The sequence below is a fragment of the Ahaetulla prasina genome, chromosome 2, assembly GCF_028640845.1.
Source record: "Ahaetulla prasina isolate Xishuangbanna chromosome 2, ASM2864084v1, whole genome shotgun sequence".
Lineage (NCBI taxonomy): Eukaryota > Metazoa > Chordata > Lepidosauria > Squamata > Colubridae > Ahaetulla > Ahaetulla prasina.
Window position 1 is genome coordinate 222214786 of NC_080540.1, and position 20382 is coordinate 222235167.

At 35.7% G+C, this 20382-nt stretch overlaps 1 protein-coding gene across 14 annotated transcripts in view; it reads left to right on the forward strand.

The window, feature by feature from the left end:
- NFIB (nuclear factor I B) overlaps positions 1-20382 on the forward strand; it is a 269310-nt gene that overhangs the window by 203067 nt on the left and 45861 nt on the right. For 13 of the 14 annotated variants that reach the window (XR_009153317.1, XM_058168186.1, XM_058168177.1 and 10 more), the window contains one exon: positions 1398-1576. The exons of the other annotated variant lie outside the window; for it this stretch is intronic. Coding sequence is in view for 12 of the 13 variants with exons in the window: in XM_058168186.1 (XP_058024169.1) it covers positions 1398-1576 (179 nt within the window). In the remaining variant the exon portion in view is untranslated. The remainder of the gene's footprint in view (positions 1-1397; positions 1577-20382) is intronic. 14 annotated transcript variants of the gene reach the window in all.

Here is a 20382-nt window from a genome sequence, read left to right on the forward strand (position 1 = left end):
AATTAATTAAAGCTGTAGCTATATATTTATTGTCCCCATATGACAATAGCAATATCATAACATTTGTTCCATTTTTTTCTTTCCATTTCTTGTTTATGTTTTTATCACACAATATATCTTATATATAGAATAGAATAGAATTTATTGATTGGACACACAAGGAATTTGTTTATTATTTATAAATGAAATAATATTAATGATTAAATTATAATTTATCTCCCATCTCTGAGGTACTAACTGCAATAACAAGGTAATCTGTACATTCCTTTTATTGCTGAGGGCTTTACTTTGTTTTTAGATTTAGCACACAATTGCATGGTAGAGAAATGCAAGGGAAAAAAATCTGTATGGGATATGATAGCCTTTTTGTTCAGAGAGATCTTGAGTGAAAGATTTTCCCAGGCCCTTAAGTTGAACATTCATTAGCATTTTCACAATGAGTTGCTAATTATTCATGGTGTTATTGCTTAGTAATTATTCCCCACCCTCCCACCCTTTCACATGCATTTAGCTAGGGTATAGTGGAAAGTATTGTTGGATCATTTGCTGCTGCTTCAGACGATGTCTCTTAACTTTCAACAGAAAAATGTTTTTTTATTTTCATTTTATTGATTTACCTTAGTTTTATATTGTATCTGATAACTGAAATATATTTTCTGAAATGCAGTGTTTTCTCTATGCAGAAGTATGCACAATAGAGTAAATATGCACAATAAAGCAAAATTGCACCACTAAAGAAATAACTATCTCCTGAGATGCTAGTATGAAGTACTAGTGGTTCAAAAGGTTTTAGGTTAAAAATGGGGTGGATGGAAAGAAAATTTAGAACAACGCCGCCTTCAACATGATCTGAGTTTAACTCATAGAATCATCTATTACAATGTCCTTCCTGTCGAAGACTACTTCAGCTTCAATTGCAACAATTCACGAGCACACAATAGATTTAAGCTTAATGCTAACCACTCCAATCTTGATTGCAGAAAATATGACTTCAGTAACAGAGTTGTTAATGCTTGGAATACACTACCTGACTCTGTGGTCTCTTCCCCAAATCCCCAAAGCTTCAACCAAAAACTATCTACCATTGACCTCACCCCATTCCTAAGAGGTCTGTAAGGGGCATGCATAAGAGCACAATCGTGCCTACCGTTCCTGTCCTATTGTTTCCTTTTGTTATATCCAATTAATATAGTTATTACATACTCATACTCATATATATGCTTATATATTGTATAATTATTTCATGCTTATGCTTATATATACTGTGTGACTAAATAAATAAATAAATAAAATAAATAATTTTGTTTTGTTTGATTTAGATTTTACTCTACTGTCCTATGTGCTGAATTTTATTATAAAAAAGATACTAAATAACTTGTGTTTTTTTTTCTCTCTAGTCATCTCAACTAGAACTCCACCCCCACCTTCACCATTGCCATTTCCACCACAAGCTATTCTTCCTCCAGCCCCATCTAGCTATTTCTCTCACCCAACTATCCGATATCCTCCTCACCTGAATCCTCAGGATACTTTGAAGAATTATTCTTATGACCCGTCCAGTCCACAAACCAGCCAGGTACTGTAACAGCCAATAATATGGTCTTGGGATGAATAGTCATGGGATGAATTTTTCTGTAACACGTTTCAGATTGGATGCTTGCTTTGTTTTGCCCAGATTGAATCTTGTAATAGATCTTTTTTAAAAAAACCTTCAGCATTTTGTTATCATTTGATCATATAAAGGATGGCTGCTTGTGGCCATATTCAAACCCTTAGTGCTTTTTGGATCATTAGCTGATTTTGGAATGATATATAGATGAGCATGCATAGCTCTTTTTGGGAAATTCTGAAGACTACATGGGATCAGAACATGCTAGGATTTCTTTTTTTGAACTGGGAACTATTCTGAATCTTTGCTTTGTGTATTGTATGAAGGGAACTGGTTGAACATGTACCTTTTCCTACTTTTTTGTCTAAAGTCTGCCAAATCTTCCTTTGTATTTCGCTTATAGCCATTTATGGCAGTTACTGTGCATAAAATAAGTCTGAAGTGCTTGATTCAGGGAGAAGTCAAGAATGTGCTAATGTAAACACACACAAAAAGAGCATGCAAGCCTATTTATAGTTTGTTATTTACATAAAGTCTTTTGAATTGCATACTGCTTTTCAGTATTCTGAGTATATTTGGCAAGTGTTTGAAGTGGTGGAGAAAGGTAGCAGTGAATTGTATTAAAAATGAAGATGAAATGGTTAGTTTGATAAGAACAATTGCACATGGTTATGTGTTAGTTCAGACATGTTTTTAGCATGGCAATAATACAATTTTTAAACAAGAGAAGTGATTTACCAAAGACTTGGTTACAACTGCCTTCTTATAATAACGTCCACATGTTGCATGCATGAACTGTATATCTGAAGTATAATGTACACTTTATTGCAGAATTTGATTCCTATTTTTTTTGGCTCATGTAGAATTTTCTGAAAAAAATCATTTTTTGTGTTGCTTTCATTTCAAGAAGATTTTGATTGATACAGTTTAGTTTCTAAGCTGCTTCTCAACTTTGCATTTTTCACATTAAAGTACAAACAGCAAAATAACAATGTCTATAAAAGTATAACAGAAGGATAACCAAAATTTACAAGCAATAATCTAAACAGCCATTTAAAAATCAGCAGTACTAAGTTTCTATTCTCTTATTAGAACCAAGTATGCAGACTGAGTCAGACAATATCTATCCTTTAGAAAGGAGATCCAGAGGTTCAGAAAATTGAGATTTTTAGAAAGGATGATTTGATATCTATCACACCTCCTTCCATAGAAGCATTTTATCAAGCATTTTGAATCCACATTATTTAGGACTTTACAAATTTAAGACAAACACTTTTAAATTTGGTTTGGAAGCGATGTAAAACTCATTAGAATTCTCACAAAATTAATAACATGTGCTTTATGTACAATCTTAGTCAGCAATATTTTAATTTAATCTATTTTACGTAGCTCCACATTTAGCATGATTTAATAGTCCTGTTTAGAAGTTGCCAAATCATGGAGAGGTAGTCCTGTAACAACTGTGATGAACATGACCATAATGGAGCATGTCCCATTACAGTTTTAATTCATGATGGTGGTAAAGCAGCTCATGTGGCTGTTCCAATTTTATGACCTTTTTTGTGGTTATTGTTAAGCAAATAACCTTAAAAAGTAAGTGCAATTTTCGTAGTAACTGTTGTGACTATGGAATGCTGCAAACAGCCATAATTGTGGCCCAGATGCTGTGTGCCTGGTTACAGGATGGGGGGAACACAACTGCTGAAACTTGGAATAATCACTAAGTTGCCTGAAAAACAGGGGTGAAATCCAGCAGGTTCTGACAGGTTCTGGAGAACCGGTAGCAGAAATTTTGAGCTGTTTGGAGAAAAAGTAGCAGAAATTTTGAGTAGTTTGGAGAACTGGCAAATACCACCTCTGGCTGGCCCCAGAGTGGGAGGGGGAGGAATGGGGATTTTGCAGTATCCTTCCCCTGGAGTGGGGTAGGAATGGAGATTTTGCAGTATCCTTCCCCTGCTATGCCCACCAAGCCACACTACACCCATCAAGCCATGCCCGCAGAACTGGTAGTAAAAAAAAATTGGATTTCACCACTGCTGAAATACTATAGCAAATTCCTATCTGGTTCCAAATGAGGTAACCAAAGTTGTTGATACGTTTTCATGTGATTCTAGAAAAATGTTATATTCAAAACAACTTCATAGTTGTTATCTTCTACTTTCAATAAAAATATTTTTTTTCTAAGATAGATGATCCACCATTTCTTATATCCTTGATTACAAAAATATGATGTATTGCTTACTTATGTAGAGCTGGAATTTAGGGATGCGGTGGCTCAGGGGCTAGGGTGTTGAGCTTGTCGATTGAAAGGTCAGCCGTTCAGTAGTTCGAATCCCTAGTGCGGTCGTGTAACTGGGTGAGCTCCTGTTACTTGTTCCAGCTTCTGCCAACCTAGAAGTTCAAAAGCACGTAAAAAATGCAAATAGAAAAAATAGGGACCACCTTTGGTGGGAAGGTAACAGTGTTCCGTGCACCTTTGGTGTTGAGTCATGCAGGCCACATGACCACAGAGATGTCTTCGGACAGCGCTGGCTCTTTGGCTTTGAAAAGGAGATGAGCACCGCCCCCTAGAGTCGGGAATGACTAGCACGTATGTGCGAGGGGAACCTTTACCTTATAGAGCTGGAATTTAGTCACTATGTACAATTTGAAGGTGGATCTAATGAGAACTACAAACTAATACTGTATCAGTAATAATGGATAAAATATTTGACAAAATATTTAATTTTCTAATGAAAATAGAAGAACTTTGAAGATAAATTTGTCCCCTAAAGCTAAAATAATCATGGTTAAAGAATAGTCTCCCAGCACCACCTTCTGGAACACGCATATGATTAAAGAACAGAATACCCTATTAATTCTGATTTGGATATTCTGGCAGCTATGTATGACAAATATTTGCTTCTCCAGAAAGTTATCATCAAGCATAAATTTTTACATTTATTTTTTCAAACCAAAAATAAACCACATTCTAAGCCCAAAGTGTCTTGGATCATGATGGGATATTCTCAAATAAATAAGAACTGCATTACAACTTTTATCACATAAATAATTTTTCTTAGATTACATAAGTAATACTAAAGCCCAATATAATAAATGTATCTTAGAGTCTAAGATACAAAATGCTGTCAGAATCTTACTGTTATTACTATTATTTCTGCTGTTAAAGCACAGATGGATTAATGGTTCATAGGAATTTATTTTAGTTAGTATAACACTTCCATTAATTATAAAGTCTAATTAAGATATCAATTAGAAGTCCTTAATGTTAATTAATTGTGGAAAATCTATTATTTTTATTGTTGGCTTTTAGTCTAAAATGAGGTCTTTAACTAGACATTATTATCTGAAAATGCAACTAAAATCTGTCTTCTATTATACATTTACTTATATACATTTCATATTAATAAATAATTTTTAAATTGGTCCCATTATCAAATTTGTAACATTAAGAGCTTTTTAAAAATCAGTATTAGCTTTACCTTTTGCTGCCTTGCTAATTGTATCTTTAATATTGCAAAACATAATTAGGAAAGGATAATTCCCGAATAATATTGTGATTTGAGGAGATGTTTCTCCCATTAAATAATTATGTATTCATGATTTTGTTAGTATTTCATTTAATTTATAGAACTGCAGAATTATTAAGCTAAACTATGGAGTTTAAATTCTTCTTTGCGGTTTCTGTAATTCAAACATCTGTGTCTGGTCCTACCTACATCTATATATGAAAGTTTCTAGAGGTCAAATTTGGGAGGAATCTTTTCTCCAATTTGGAATGCATGCTCAAAGAATGCTGCTCCCATTGTTGATTCTATAATGCAAGAATCTAGGCCTTTTGGTATTTTGTTCTTTGCTGGCCATTTTTCTCTTCTACTGCTCTTCAGGGTTTTTTTCTTTTTGCTCTAGCACAGCATTTTTCTTTTTGCTCTAGCACAGTGAATATTTTGCAAATTTTACCTGCCACTCTTGTACTACATCACCTGATTTTTCAGTTGTTACATAGAAAATACTTTTGAAACTGTAATAATAGCATGTTGGATAGCTGGAAGAAAATTAAACTCTCCTGAATTAAGTCTTTAATTACGAAAAACAAGGTATATTTATTTATTAAATCAAATGGCCCCTACTGACCGCCAGCTGAGCCCATCAAGATGTTTGGAGGAGTTACTGAAATGTTCTGCAATTCATTTTGGTTAGAGCAATTTCCTACATTAAGGACAAGTTCTGTTTCTAACTCTGTCCTCAAACCTGATTTGCGTTTAAACCATAACAAGTTATTTAATCAAATGTCATCTTATTATGAACTGCTGAAAATAGGCCAGACTGTGTGCAGACCCCAGGCAGAAGTGGGAATTGTGTACATGCAAGCAGGGAGTGTGCAAAGCACGAGCCAAAGAGGGAGCTGGACTTGGAAATGCAATGAAGGAGAGTAGATAATCCTACACCGTTCAGCCACAGCTTCTTCTCCTTCAGTGCACCTGCCTTTTTTTCCTTGAATTAGATTTCATTGTGGTTGGTTGTCTACCATTTTGAGTACTACAAGAAGCCCATTTGTACCTGGTTGATTGTAGTCCAGAGGTTCATACCTAGGGACTTCCTATATTCAACAAATGTTTGTACTCAAGCCAGTAATTTCTGTATGAAGATCTGTAGTTGCCTAGGGACCTAATGAGTCCTAATATTGTGAAAACAGTTGCCCTCTCTTTTACATTTTCATAAAATAGGACTTTGGGAAAATTATATAAATATACACAACTATACTTAGCTGTATCGTAGAAATAGGTTAGAATTACATTCTGCGAGATTGACAATGTAAATACATTGGTATACAGTGATGCCAAGATTTTTATCCAGTAGATTGTAGTACAAAAATTCCTTTTTCAGAAAGTATCAAGCAAGTATAGTGAACGACTCTAACATTTGTAGTTTGAGCCAAACCAATATGCATTCCATTTAAACCTATGTGATTATAATAATTTCTAAAATCCCATCTGTACAAATGCCATGTCAAATTCCATTATGCTTTTCTCACCTCACAGCATATTCATTCAATGTTGTTTTCAAGTAAGTATTGTGATGATATTGTTATTATTCATAATGTAAAAAAAATCACAGCATGACATCTTTATTTAAGCTCCCTCAACTATTGAACCATTGTGCAATGTTAGACATTAAGATCAGTTAAAGTTAAAATTTCTATAGCAATTTTGAAGCTAATTTCTTTTTGCCTTTTTGCTTGATTTTTAAGATTGTCGTATTCTGTAAGCAGAATTCATTATTGAACTCTCAGGGATTTAGCTGTAGTTTTGCAGTGTAATTGCATTTAATTACATGTGAGCAAATATGCAGGAAACTAAGGCTGCTTTTCCTAAACCAAAGAATCATTTGGCTTTGGGATGATTAGTTTTGATGTATGAAATCTATATGAGCTGGTATTGATGAATTACTGAATTAATGCTTTACCAAGGTTAATGACTGTCTTGTAAGGCAAGTTAGTTATTATCCTTATAGAGTCCTGAGTACAGAAACTATCCTTGAGAATTGATATGGTAAGATTTATAGTAGAGGTTTCCTGTCATTCTGCTCCATCATTCCTCCCCCCCACTCCCCCCACCACCAGCATTATTACTTAAACTTTTATAGTTGATAATGCTAAAATTATTCTGGTAATTGATGTAACAAGACAGTTATGACAGCAGTTCATTTTGTAGCCCTTTGTTATGCAAAAAACTTAGTGTTATGTATATTATTTTGCAATGCTGAAGCACTTTTTAGTATTTTATAGTATATAACTGTTAAGGTTTAGGACAAGCAGTTGTAGATATATTGAAATTGCATGCTAAAGAAAATAATGTTTGATCTTTAGAGAGAATTTGTTTCTTGAGTAATTGATTAGAATGGAAAACTTTTTGGAAAAGCTATTAATATTTTTATTGACACCAAAATTATAACAGTAACTAGACAACTATAATAGTAAAAGCTGGTTTTGATTGGAAAAATGTCTATCTTTTGAATAAAATATTTATGGGAATTTGAATTGTGGAAACTATTTGCATTTTTAAAAATTTAACAAGAATATATTATAAAACACATGTGAAGTAATTTAATTTCCCTTTATTCAGGATAAAATTATTCTGTGGGGATGATTACTTGCAGTTTTTATACACAAGATCTATACAATCAAGTTTATAGAAAAGACGTTAGTTTAAGTTCATTTGGGTGAAATGGTGAACTTGTTTCTTCAGTTATAAAGAGTCATTTAAAATATGATTCTCAAAATTTACCATTATGCTAATAATACAAGTATATTTTGAGAATTATAAATTAACACGGTTACATATTTGGAATTATTTTTGAATATATTTGTAAGTGGTTGAATGCATAAAATGTTCAGATTGAATAATGCTGAAATAAGCTACCATGCCAAAAACCGTTTAGGAAATTTGCTTCTTTTGCAAGTAGCCAAAAGTTGCTCACTCATAATGGTGAATAAACTTTATTTCCATCAATGTTGGTTTCTTGAACTAATTCTTTATTTTTTCTGGATTTTTGTTTAAGCCTTGAATAAGTATTAATCATCATTACCTAATTGCATATCAATAAAATATATGCTGTGTTTTAAAGTAGTTACTTCATTGTAATTTTCCTTTAATAAAATTAAAAGAATAAATTGTTCTGAAATGAAAGTTTCCCTTTTGGAGTAGAGAAATTTCAAACATTTCTGTTCTATCACCCAAACTAAAAGCTCCCCCCCCCCACAATATGTGTAACAACAAAAAGAGACTCTATCTTTATGTTATAAAAATAATATTAAAAATAGCCAGTAACAAAACAAAAAACAAAAAAAAGAGTCTGGTGGGTAAGTTTGTTTTTTTTAAAAAAGGTGGCCATGTTAAATTGGGTCTTATAGAAGTGTGTATTCCTCTCTGTTGTCACCCACAATTATGGCATTTCTTTTCAGGTTTTCAGATTTGTCATCATCAGAGATATTTAGGTTTCCCACCTGGGATTTTAACTTATTTCTTGATTCTGCCATCTGCTGTATTCCATACCATTTAAGTGATCAATGTACACGCCTTCATTTCCATTGCAACCAGGGGTGGGATTCAGCCGGTTCGGACTGGTTTGGGCGAACCAGATGCTAATTTTACATCTGGTTCGCCGAACAGATAGTTGCAAGGATTGGCTGGCCCCATCCACCCAGCCCCTGGCTGTGCTCTGAAGGCAGCCTCTGGAGCTCAGTGTGCACGCCCATCTCACAAAGGGCCATTTGTGCCCCAGGAATCTATGGGGCAGGAACTGGGCCTGGCTAGTCTAGGGAAGAGAAGGACCAGGGGAGACAGGAAAGCACTCTGCCAATATTTGAGGGGCTGCCACAGAGAGGAGGAAGGGGGTCAAGCTATTTTTCAAAGCACCTGAAGGCCAGACAAGGAATAATGGATGGAAACTGATCAAATGAGGTACTAATACCTATCTATCTATCTATCTATCTATCTATCTATCTATCTATCTATCTATCTATCTATCTATCTATTTATTTATTTATTTATTTATTTATTTATTTATTTATTTCGATTTTTATACCGCCCTTCTCCCGAAGGACTCAGGGCGGTGTACAGCCAAGTAAAATTCAATATATAAACATTAAGAGAAAGTTAAAAAGCATATTATAATGTGGCCCAAATTTTAAAACAAATTTAAATCTTAAAATATAAGTAACCCCAGTAAAATTTCAGTCCAGTCCCGCTTGAATAAATAGGTGCGTTTTCAGCTCACGGCGAAAGGTCCGAAGATCAGGCACTTGACGTAAGCCAGGGGGAAGTTCATTCCAAAGCGTAGGAGCTCCTACAGAGAAGGCCCTTCCCCTGGGGGCCGCCAACCGACATTGCTTGGCGGACGGCACCCGGAGAAGGCCCTCTCTGTGTGAGCGTACGGGTCGGTGGGAGGCATAAGGTAACAGCAGGCGGTCCCGTAAGTACCCGGGTCCTAAGCCATGGAGTGCTTTAAAGGTGGTAACCAAAATCTTGAAGCGCACCCGAAAGACCACAGGAAGCCAGTGCAAACTGCGCAGGATTGGTGTTACATGGGAGCAACGAGTTGCTCCCACTATTACCCGCGCAGCTGCATTCTGGACTAACTGCAGCCTCCAGGTGCACTTCAAGGGCAGCCCCATGTAGAGAGCATTGCAATAGTCCAAGCGGGAAGTGACAAGGGTATGAGTGACCGTGCATAAGGCATCCCGGTCAAGGAAGGGGCGCAACTGGCGCACCAAGCGTACTTGGTGGAAGGCCCTCTTGGAGACGGCCACCAAATGGTCGTCAAACGACAGCCGCCCATCCAAGAGGACACCCAAATTGCGCACCCTCTCCGTTGGGGCCAATAACTCGCCCCCCACAGCCAGCTGCGGCTGCAGCTGACTGTACCGGGGTGCCGGCATCCACAGCCACTCCGTCTTGGAGGGATTGAGCTTGAGTCTGTTTCTCCCCATCCAGACCCGTACGGCCTCCAGACACCAAGACAGCACTTCGACAGCTTTGTTGGGGTGGTCCGGGATGGAAAAGTACAGCTGAGTGTCATCAGCGTACAGATGATAACTCACCCCGAAACCACTGATGACCTCACCCAGCGGCTTCATGTAGATGTTGAACAGGAGGGGCGAGAGAATCGACCCCTGTGGCACCCCACAAGTAAGGCGCCTCGCGGTCGACCTCTGCCCCCCTGTCAACACCGTCTGCCATTCTACACCATTCTATAAAGCCTTGGAAAGACCACACCTAGAATACTGCATCCAGTTTTGGTCACCACACTATAAAAAAGATGTTGAGACTCTAGAAAGAGTGCAGAGAAGAGCAACCAAGATGATTAGTCTCCATATGGCCTATTTTGGATGCCAGGTAAGTGCAGGGCCCATGTGGAGGCTCCTGGAGGGTGAAAAATAGGTCTTCCGGAAGTGGGCCTGTTTCTGGTCTTCAGAGCCCAGGGGAGACCGTTTTCGCCCTCCTGGAGGCTAGATGAAAGCCTCCAGGGCCCGGGGAGGGCAAAAAGCCCCCCCCCCCACTGTGCTGCAGGAGGCCGAGTAGGCCATACCCCCATGGCCATGCCCACCCAGCAACCAGGCAGAGTACTGGTTGCTAAAATTTTTCAATCCCACCCCTGATTGCAACTCATAACTACAAGAAGAATGAAGGGAATTTTTTTTTGTTATTCAAAGAATTGTATATGACGATTCTTTATACAGATCTTTGTTTCATGTTCAAAATAATTTCCAGAACTACTAGTATAACATTCTAATGACCTATTCTTTCTTATCCGCCCAAAAATGGAATGACAGAGCCTTAATATTTCCAGGTCTATTGTTGTCTGCATCAAAATTGCATAGAGCATCTTTTCCTTTTTTGTAAGCAATGGTGCAAAATAAAGAAGATATCTCAGAATATAATTAGTTGTTGTGGAAAGCTGAGAAATCCAGATAGCTTGTGCTTGCCAAATACAGTAAATTTTCCAACCTAGGTAGCCATTTTCTTACTTTTATTTTCTTACTAGAACATTATGGCCAGTTAGGCTAACCCCCCATCCTTTTTTCCACATTACAAAAATGAACATAATGCTTGACAGGTACTTTTAAATTACAGTATACAGTATTTTCTGTATAATATATACTTCACGATGGTTTGGATGTGCTGCTTTTGGATTTTTTTTTCCTGTCCACTGTATTCCTCTGCTGACTGAGAATGAGAAGTTAAATTCCCTCTTAAGTTGTCCTTCTGGACAGAAATTGAAACTACAAGTTCCTCTTAAATAAGTTGATGTAATTGTTAATGTTACGTTGTGTGATTGAATAGAACAGTTGTTTCATGATTAGTGTGTGGCTAGTTAAGCAAATATTTATTAGAATAGCCCATTTCCCCCTTTGTGTACTATTTTTTTCCTGACTTGTTTTCCGGTTGAGTGATTAGTTATCTGAACATATGGTTGATGCCAGTTGTTTTACAGCTGAATTCAAATTCTTCAAGGGCATTTTTCTATTCCACTTGGGGAAGAAGAATAAAGGAGTGGCATATTGTATTATTTTTTGGCGCCCTTAAATAACAAAGGGGAAACTTGTAGCAGGTTTGCAAGAGATTTCAGTAGCTGCATAAAAAAATTAAAGCATGCAGTGTGAAATAAAGAACATGTTAACAATGTTGGAAATTCAAAAGCACAGCCATACCTTATTCTTAGTGACAGTAGCATAATAATTAACATAATACTCATTCCTGCAAGACCAAATGGTTGTTTCAAAGTGGTCGTTGTAAAATTTGTAAAAAGGAAATGGAGAGAAAAAACCCCTAGGTTCCCAAATGAGTGGTTATGTTCAAAAAGTTTCTCATTCATTTAGAGGTTAATTTTTTTATATGCAGTAGAAATAAAACTAAAAACTCTTTTGTAGTCCAAAAGAGTGTCACTTTTTTGAAGTATGGATGTTTCGGACAGGAAGAGTGATTGTTGTAGTACTCAACTGGATCTATTTAATTAATTTGAACATTTTTTTGACAACAGAATGGATTCAGGAAGTTAATGAGACTAGTATTACCCATGCATTCCTTAAAATATAATTCTTGTTAAAACAGAAACATTTTTTGTAGGGAAAGTATTTTTATCGTGTTAGCAAAAGTTAGAAAACATAATGGGAAACACAGAGAATAAAGCAAAGTGCTAAATATACAAAAAGTTATATTGCAGTCACAATTATTATAAAAGTAAAAATTATTTTTTAAAAAAATATGGACCACAGATATATAGAACAGCGTAAAGAAAGAGCTGAAGAACTACAAATATTTTTCTCTTTTAAAATAATGAAATGCTGGTTTGCTTGAATTAGAAATGAAACATCAGTATATGTTTATATATATGCACACTTGTAGGATGGTTAATTTTTGATTGACCAAACAACAAGGGGATTCTGGGATGGAATAAGAGCTATTTAAAAGAAAATAAAACAAATAACAAAGAAAACAAATAGAAATATGCCAATATATGATTAAAAACTGAAACATTCTATATGTGTGTCTTGAAGATTAAATGTTTTTGCCATACGTACTCTCATTAAATTTCTAAGTTTGGTTGACACCATGGCCTGAACCACAGTATGTATCTAGATGTATATAGGCTGAATAGATTGTAATTCTCTATCTTTTCTGTCTGATATACGGTTAATGTGATTTCAGAATTATGTGCTAGGTGATGTCCATGGATAGGATAGGGTTTTCCTTTATGTGTATTGAAATAGATGTTGACAAGAAGCACCAATGTTCAATTTCTCTTTTGCATAATTTCGTTTACTATTTCTGTAATTCCAGGTTCCCTCACTTCTCAATTTTTGCATTCCCCATTAGTTGTACTATGTCCTTAGTGTTACATTAATTATCTCTTTCTAATTGCCCATAGAATTCCTTAGTATCTTCCACCATTGGTATAATCCAGGGGTAGTCAAAATTTTTATACCTACCGCCCACTTACTCTGTTAGTAGTAAAATTTTCTAACCGCCCACCGGTTCCACAGTAATGCGCCGTGCATTGTCTTCTGCGCATGTCTCTCGTGCATTGTGGATTGGGTTTGGGGGGGCGCCGGCTACTAGCTCTGCTTGTCTGTTACAGCTGGGTGGTATGGGGGGAGATGCGCAAGCTATTCTGGGACGAGGCTCTTTTGTTTCCAGTCGCATTATAGCGCCATTTAGTTTTACTTATGTAATGTGAACTAAACTTATGCACGGGCGATACAAATAGTATATTTTCAGAAACTTAAATTGTCACGGGAAATTTTATGAAAACCTAATGAAAATGTTTTTAAATAATGCAATGAAAATTTTTTAAAAAGTCAATTAAATTTAAAAAAAGGAAAGTGCTTCAGTATCGGACAAAACCCCTACTGCCCACCATGAAAGCTGGAATGCCCACTAGTGGCGGTAGGGACCAGGTTGACTACCACTGGTATAATCCATGAATTTATGCATGATTGGTGCATAAACCTATATCACTAGGTATCCACTATTTGCAATAGCTGTCACTCTGTCGTTTAGAAAAAATATATAGTTAAGAACAATCCCAAGCAATTTTTTTAATATATAAATAAGACAGACAGACAGACAACATGGAACCACATTCTATAATAAAGATGAAATTTATTCAAGCGGTATTCAACCCCATATGTAACATCTTCGAGCAATCCTGGAGAATTTGACAGGTGACAGGAAGCAAATGTTGCCCCACCTCAAAAAAAGTAGAAATAGGAGGATCTTTCAAACTATAGATGTGTCAACTAGACATCAATGGCTGGGAAATTTTTAGAACAGACATTAAAGCAATTGATCTGTAAGCACCTTGAAAAACATGTGGTAATTATCCACATGTTACTATTGTTTTTGTTAAGAACAAATCTTTCCAGACACAATTTTGACTAAGTAATTTCCTTAAAGAGTATGAAAACGTTGTATGCATAATATATATATTGATATGAACAAATTATTTGACAAAGTATCCTATCATATGCTGATGAACAAGCTAATGTGGAATGGATGTCATGAAGTTAAGATACATAGTTTGGCCTAAGCCCTTCCCCTCCTCTATTTATTTATTTTATTTATTATTCAAACTTATATACCGCCCTATCTCCCAAAGGACTCAGGGCGGTTTACAGGCATGTAAAAACATCAATATACAAATTAAAATAATCATTAAAAAACTTATTCTAATGCCCAATTATTAAAAATAGAAATATAAATATTAAAATCAATTTAAAACCCCTCTAAATTTAAAATCTAAGCCAGTCCTGCACAGATGAATAAATGTGTCTTGAGCTCGCGACGGAAGGTTCGAAGATCCGGAAGTTGACGGAGTCCTGGGGGGAGTTCGTTCCAGAGGGCGGGAGCCCCCACAGAGAAGGCCCTTCCCCTGGGCGTCGCCAGACGACACTGCCTAGCTGACGGCACCCTGAGGAGTCCCTCTCTGTGAGAGCGCACGGGTCGGTGAGAGGTATCTGGTCGCAGCAGGCGGTCCCGTAGATAACCCGGCCCTATGCCATGGAGCGCTTTAAAGGTGGTCACCAAAACCTTGAAGCGCACCCGGAAGGCCACAGGTAGCCAGTGCAGCCTGCGCAGGATGGGTGTTATGCGGGAGCCCCGAGGGGCTCCATCTATCACCCGCGCAGCCGCATTCTGGACTAACTGTAGCCTCCGGATGCCCTTCAAGGGAAGCCCCATGTAGAGAGCTCTCTCTCTCTCTCTCTCTCTCTCTCTCTCTCTCTCTCTCTCTCTCTCTCTCTCTCACTAATAGTTATGGTAGATGAAAGTGGAAACAGTTCTTATTAAATTTGCTGATGAAACCTTATTGAGGGGGATAGTTAATACTAGAATAAAATTAAAAATAACCACAATATTAAAAAATTTGGTTCAGAGTAATAGAAGTTGAAAGTTCTTCACTTAGGAAGCAGAACTTAAATGCACAGGTAGAGGTTGGGGACTAAGAGAGGTTGGCTGATATGTAGTAGTTGTTGACTGCAAACTCAATATATATCTCCCCCCAAGCAATATTGGGTTGCATCAGGAGAAATATATTTCCCAATAATAGGAAAGAACTATTTCATTATAATTTGCTTTGGTAAAATCTCGAATTCTTGAAATACTTTTAAGAGAAATTAAGAAAATAAATATTATATTTAAGAAAATTTCAGAAAATAAATACATATTTAAATATATTTCAGATTCAGAAAAAAATAAAAGTTTTAGTAAAGGGCAATTAGAATGATTAGAAGTATAAACAAGTTCTCTGAATAGATATTGAAGGAGCTGAATATCAAAAAAGATGACTTGAAAAATATGATGCCATTTTTCTTAAAGGTTGTGTCACATAGACAAGAAAGTAAAAAATCTTGTTCCAGTAAATCTTGAAATTGATTTACAAGAAATTATAAGAAGATAGATTCGGATTAAATGTTAGAACTTTCATACCTTGGACTTAGAATTGGACCTTTCTGATTCTGTTCAATAATTGCTGCTCCATTCCTTCATGAGCTGTACTGCAATCATAAACATCTGTTTTAAAATAGCCCATTCTAATCAACTTGAATTTATTTATTTTTGAAACATTCAATTTAGTATGCTTTGTGTACTTTTATTATGCATTATAATCTATTCTGAAAACATGAGCATTAGAGACTTGCAGAATATATTTGCTAATGGATGTAGGGATGTGCAAATCCGTCAAGAAATGCTTAACAAGATGTAGGAATACCTTGGGATCGAGGCAATGATTATATGATACAGTTTTATTAATTAAGTACATCTGTTTGAATCACTAAACCAGCCATATCTTTTAAAGTAGCTGCTTTGTGACACCACTTGGTGTGATACCAAGTGTCTGGGTATGCACATCCATGCAGAGATTGACAGAAACAGCTTGTAAAGCAGTCACACAAGACTAGAAAAAGATGTGGTAGCATTAAAATGTTAATCAAGTTTACTTCTTAACTAGGTTTTTGCAATATTTCAAGTTCAGTGCTCCATTTTTTGATAATTATACAGGTTAAACTGGTTGCCTGTTTCGTTGACCAATGCCTGTTTATGTTGTTTGTGGAATTATATGAAGAAAAAAAAAAACATAGTGTAAGTCTGCTGTAGAACATTAGGCATTTGTCGCCTATAATCCAGGAATGAAGCAGAGCTACATTCTGATACCACTTCTTTTAAAATTTTATATTAACTCACAGGCTTAAGCTGTGATGAAACCCAGATTTCAACCCTTCATATTAAGCAGTAGTTCTGCTCCATTCCACACATGCTGAAGCTATCCTCCGAAGCAGCCTTTGTTTTATACTTTCTGAAAATAATTCTTTTTTATTTATTTATTTATTTTGTCACAACAATATACACAAGCATCAACATAAAATAACTACATATCATATAAGCATATATATGAGCAAAAGTATGCAATAACTATATTAATTTGATATAATTGAAACAATACAACAGGAACGGTAGGCACTTTTGTGCTCTTATGCACGCCCCTTAATAATTCCACATTAAAAATAATTCCACATTACCATGCCTGAATATTAATAGCTCTAACACAGGGCTGTCAAACTCACAGCCCGTGGGCCGGATGTGCCACGCCCATGCCCGGTTTAGCGAAGGGAAGGAGAAAGTACCGATATGTCACGTGATTTGGTGATGATGCGAGTGTGACACCCTGCTTTAACATAAACCAAATCAATGTCTTTAAGAAATTTAGGCATAAAACTCCAAGCGTTTGGTACCTCAGCCCATCAGTAATGGGAGGTCAAAACTAGGCCTCAAAATTTGCAAATGCAGTTTTATATTCTGCCAGTCACCATGATGATGGCTATGATCATTTTCAGAACAAAGTATCAGTTGGTTGCTTTTTATATAACACACAGATTTGTTTCATGACTTAAGCTGAATCAAGGGTGGGAGGGAGATAAATCTGCTGGAAAGTATCCCACTGTGTACTGAATCCTTGCTAAGTCTAGAATCTGCCCTAAATGCAGCAGCGACAACCAGCATGGCACTTTGCCACCTGAAATACTGGTTCAAATTGTTTTAGGTAATGCTTTAATCTCCTTACCATGGAGCAATTTTAGAACTTTGGTAAATAGTGGCAGCCTCACACAGTTACAGTGCAATGAGCATTTAGGACATTACCAAAAATAAAAGGTTTTTTATTGTAATATTCAGAACAATCTATGCCCTAGCAATGAATGCAGCAGACCTGTTGGAAGGCCGTTTTCTGAAGCTAAGCATTTAGCAGAAATTCTTAGGAGAACATTTATTGGGACCCATTTTTATGTTTTGCCATCCTCATTTGTGAAAAAGTAGATTTAATAATATTCCTGCTTGAAAGAGACTCCACCCCTGTTGCAGGAATCTTTTTAACACGATTTTGTGTTTTCATATACAGCATGACAGAGTCATCCAACAACATTTTTCCTCACCCTCTATTCCCTTCACACTATCACTAACTACTCTTAGCTGAGTTGTATCTCTGGATATTTGTAGATGGATTGTGAAATTTATTTCAGTTGCTATTGCTACTAGATGCTCAATTGTGCTGCCCTTTTGAGTTCTTCATTTAAACAGTCTTGGTATTTATGACCAGCTTTATTTAATCATCAATAAACGAAAGTAAAAACAGTTTTAAAAACCTTATGGCTATATTTCTGTTGTTTAAAAATGAGAAACAATTCAGAGCAAATGCTGGGAAGAATATTTTCGGATGGAACAAAATATTGCAAAGATATTGCATAAGAGTCACCTAAATGTCTTTTTGTCCACCTGGTACACCAGACAGGAAAACATGGCTAGATAAGCTAATTCCTCTTTCTTTCTTTCTTTCTTTCTTTCTTTCTTTCTTTCTTTCTTTCTTTCTTTCTTTCTTTCTTTATTTATTTATTTATTTATTTATTTATTTATCTTTATTATAAAACTACATGAACAGAATCTTGCAAGTCTGAAAGAAAGTACAATTCTTCCACTATCATCTTTACAGCTTAATAATTCAAGGATGGTATATCCAGAGCCTCTTGCTCTTTCTAGTATGTGGCTGCAACATACTTCCTCTTATCTGACCATTCCCAAGACAGTATATCTTACAAGGTCATTTTCATATACCATTATGCATTTGGACTCTATTCCTTTAAAGGCTGGTAAAATATACCATATAGTCACATGCCATACATCACACTTGAATATTGTAAATATTATGAAAAGACCTTGTTCATGACTCTTTTAACATCTTGTAACATTAAAAAGTATTATAAATTTCATTTAAAGTGATACTTCACCCTTCAGTTACACATTTAAATATCATCAATATCAGTGGGTATTAAACATACCTTGCATTATCTCTAGACTTGCCAGTAATTACCTATATTTTTTGTACTTGTACATGGATTCACATATCAAAGGGAGCATTGTATAATTAAAATTAAAATTTAAATATCAAAAGATAATTGAACCAGGAAAATTCTGTAGTTGGGTTATAGTACCCATAAAAATGTCAAACATCTCTTGATAATTAATTTCAACTAATGCAGTGTTCATTAATTGAGCTAATCTATTAAATAATTTGCTGACTTTTATCAGTATTTTTAGCACTGTTGTACATTACTTGCACTTTGCAGTGGTACATGCAATATCTCATATTTCTAGAGTATTACACAGACAAACTAAGTAAAATAAATATATTTAAACTTTAAACATTAGTATGATAGCTGCAGTACTTTTTATGCTTTATACATATCAGCCAGGGGTGAAATGCTCCCGGTTCGGTCCGATTCGCCCGAACTGGTAGTAAAAAAGGCTACTGGTTTGCTGAAGCAGTAGTAAAAAATGTAAAAAAAAAAAAAAAAAAAAGAGTTTCGACGATCAGGTGAGTGACGCCCAATCATAGGAACTTTTTTTTTTTTTTTACTTTTTAAGCATTTTTTTTACTACCAGTTATCTGGAACCGGTAGTTAAAAATGCTTTAATAAGTAAAAAAAATAGTTCCGAAAATTGTGCATTGCTCAGCTGATTGTCGAAACTTTTTTTTTTTACTTTTTAGGCATTTTTTAATTACCGGTTCTCCAGAACCGGTAGTAAAAATGCTTTAAAAAAGTAAAAAAAGGTTCCGACGATCACAGCTCTGCCGTTCGATCATCAGAGACTTTTTTTTACCTTTAAAAGCATTTTTTTACAACCTATTCGGCTGAATAGGTTGTAAATTATGCTTTTAAAAGTAAAAAAAAGGCTCTGATGATCACGCAGCTCAGCTGTGATCGCATGCGCAGCCAGCAAAACAGTAGCAAACCGGTTCAGTTTTCACCACTTATATCAGCCTGTATACAGATCATATATTGCAGTGTTGGCGAACCTTTTCGGCACCACATATGTGCGTGCCAGGGAGCTGCTCTTCTGGTTTCCGGCGCTCTCCCATGCATGCTCCTGTTTCAGTGCTCGGTGCCGAAAAGGTTCGTTAACACTAGCATAGAACAAGCAAACAGGGTATGCAAACACACAAACCCCCTCCTCACAAAATGGGACTTAATTGTTATTAACATTCACCTCTAATATCACTTCATTGAGTTTTGTTAGTTATAGGTCTACTCTGTTTTACTTCCTGAATCCTACATTGTGTAAAGTTATAACAGATCAATGCATACAATGTTGAAAGAATATTGTAAATTATTGTAGATTTTATGTCTGCAGATATATTGGAATGGTTGCAATTTTAGAATTAACCAAAATAAACATTTAACTAATACATTTCATGATATATCATGTTTGTACTCCACACTCAGCAACATCTATACTGAAGCTCCCAGAATGTTGGAAAGTAATTTTTCATGTGTTCAAAGATGACTACTGGAACGTAATACTTCAAAATAGCTGGATCATACATCTGCAGTACAATGTGTGTGCATTATTAATAATCTCTCTGAATCTCGATTGATGACTACATAGATGTGCTTATTTAATCAAACCTTCCATTTATCATTTAATAGTTAAACAAATATTTATATGTTTGATTTTATCACATAGTTGCTTATATCTACTTCATGTGTCATGCACAGACAATGGTATAGGTTTTTAGAAGCATTTTATCAGTATTTTGATGTGAATACAAATGGATTTGCCAAGGCATTCTTTAAAGAACGATCTATATTTTTAGGCATCTTTTTAAAGCAATAAACATAAAATTGTTGATTCTATTATATACCAATCTTTCTTAGTAATCAA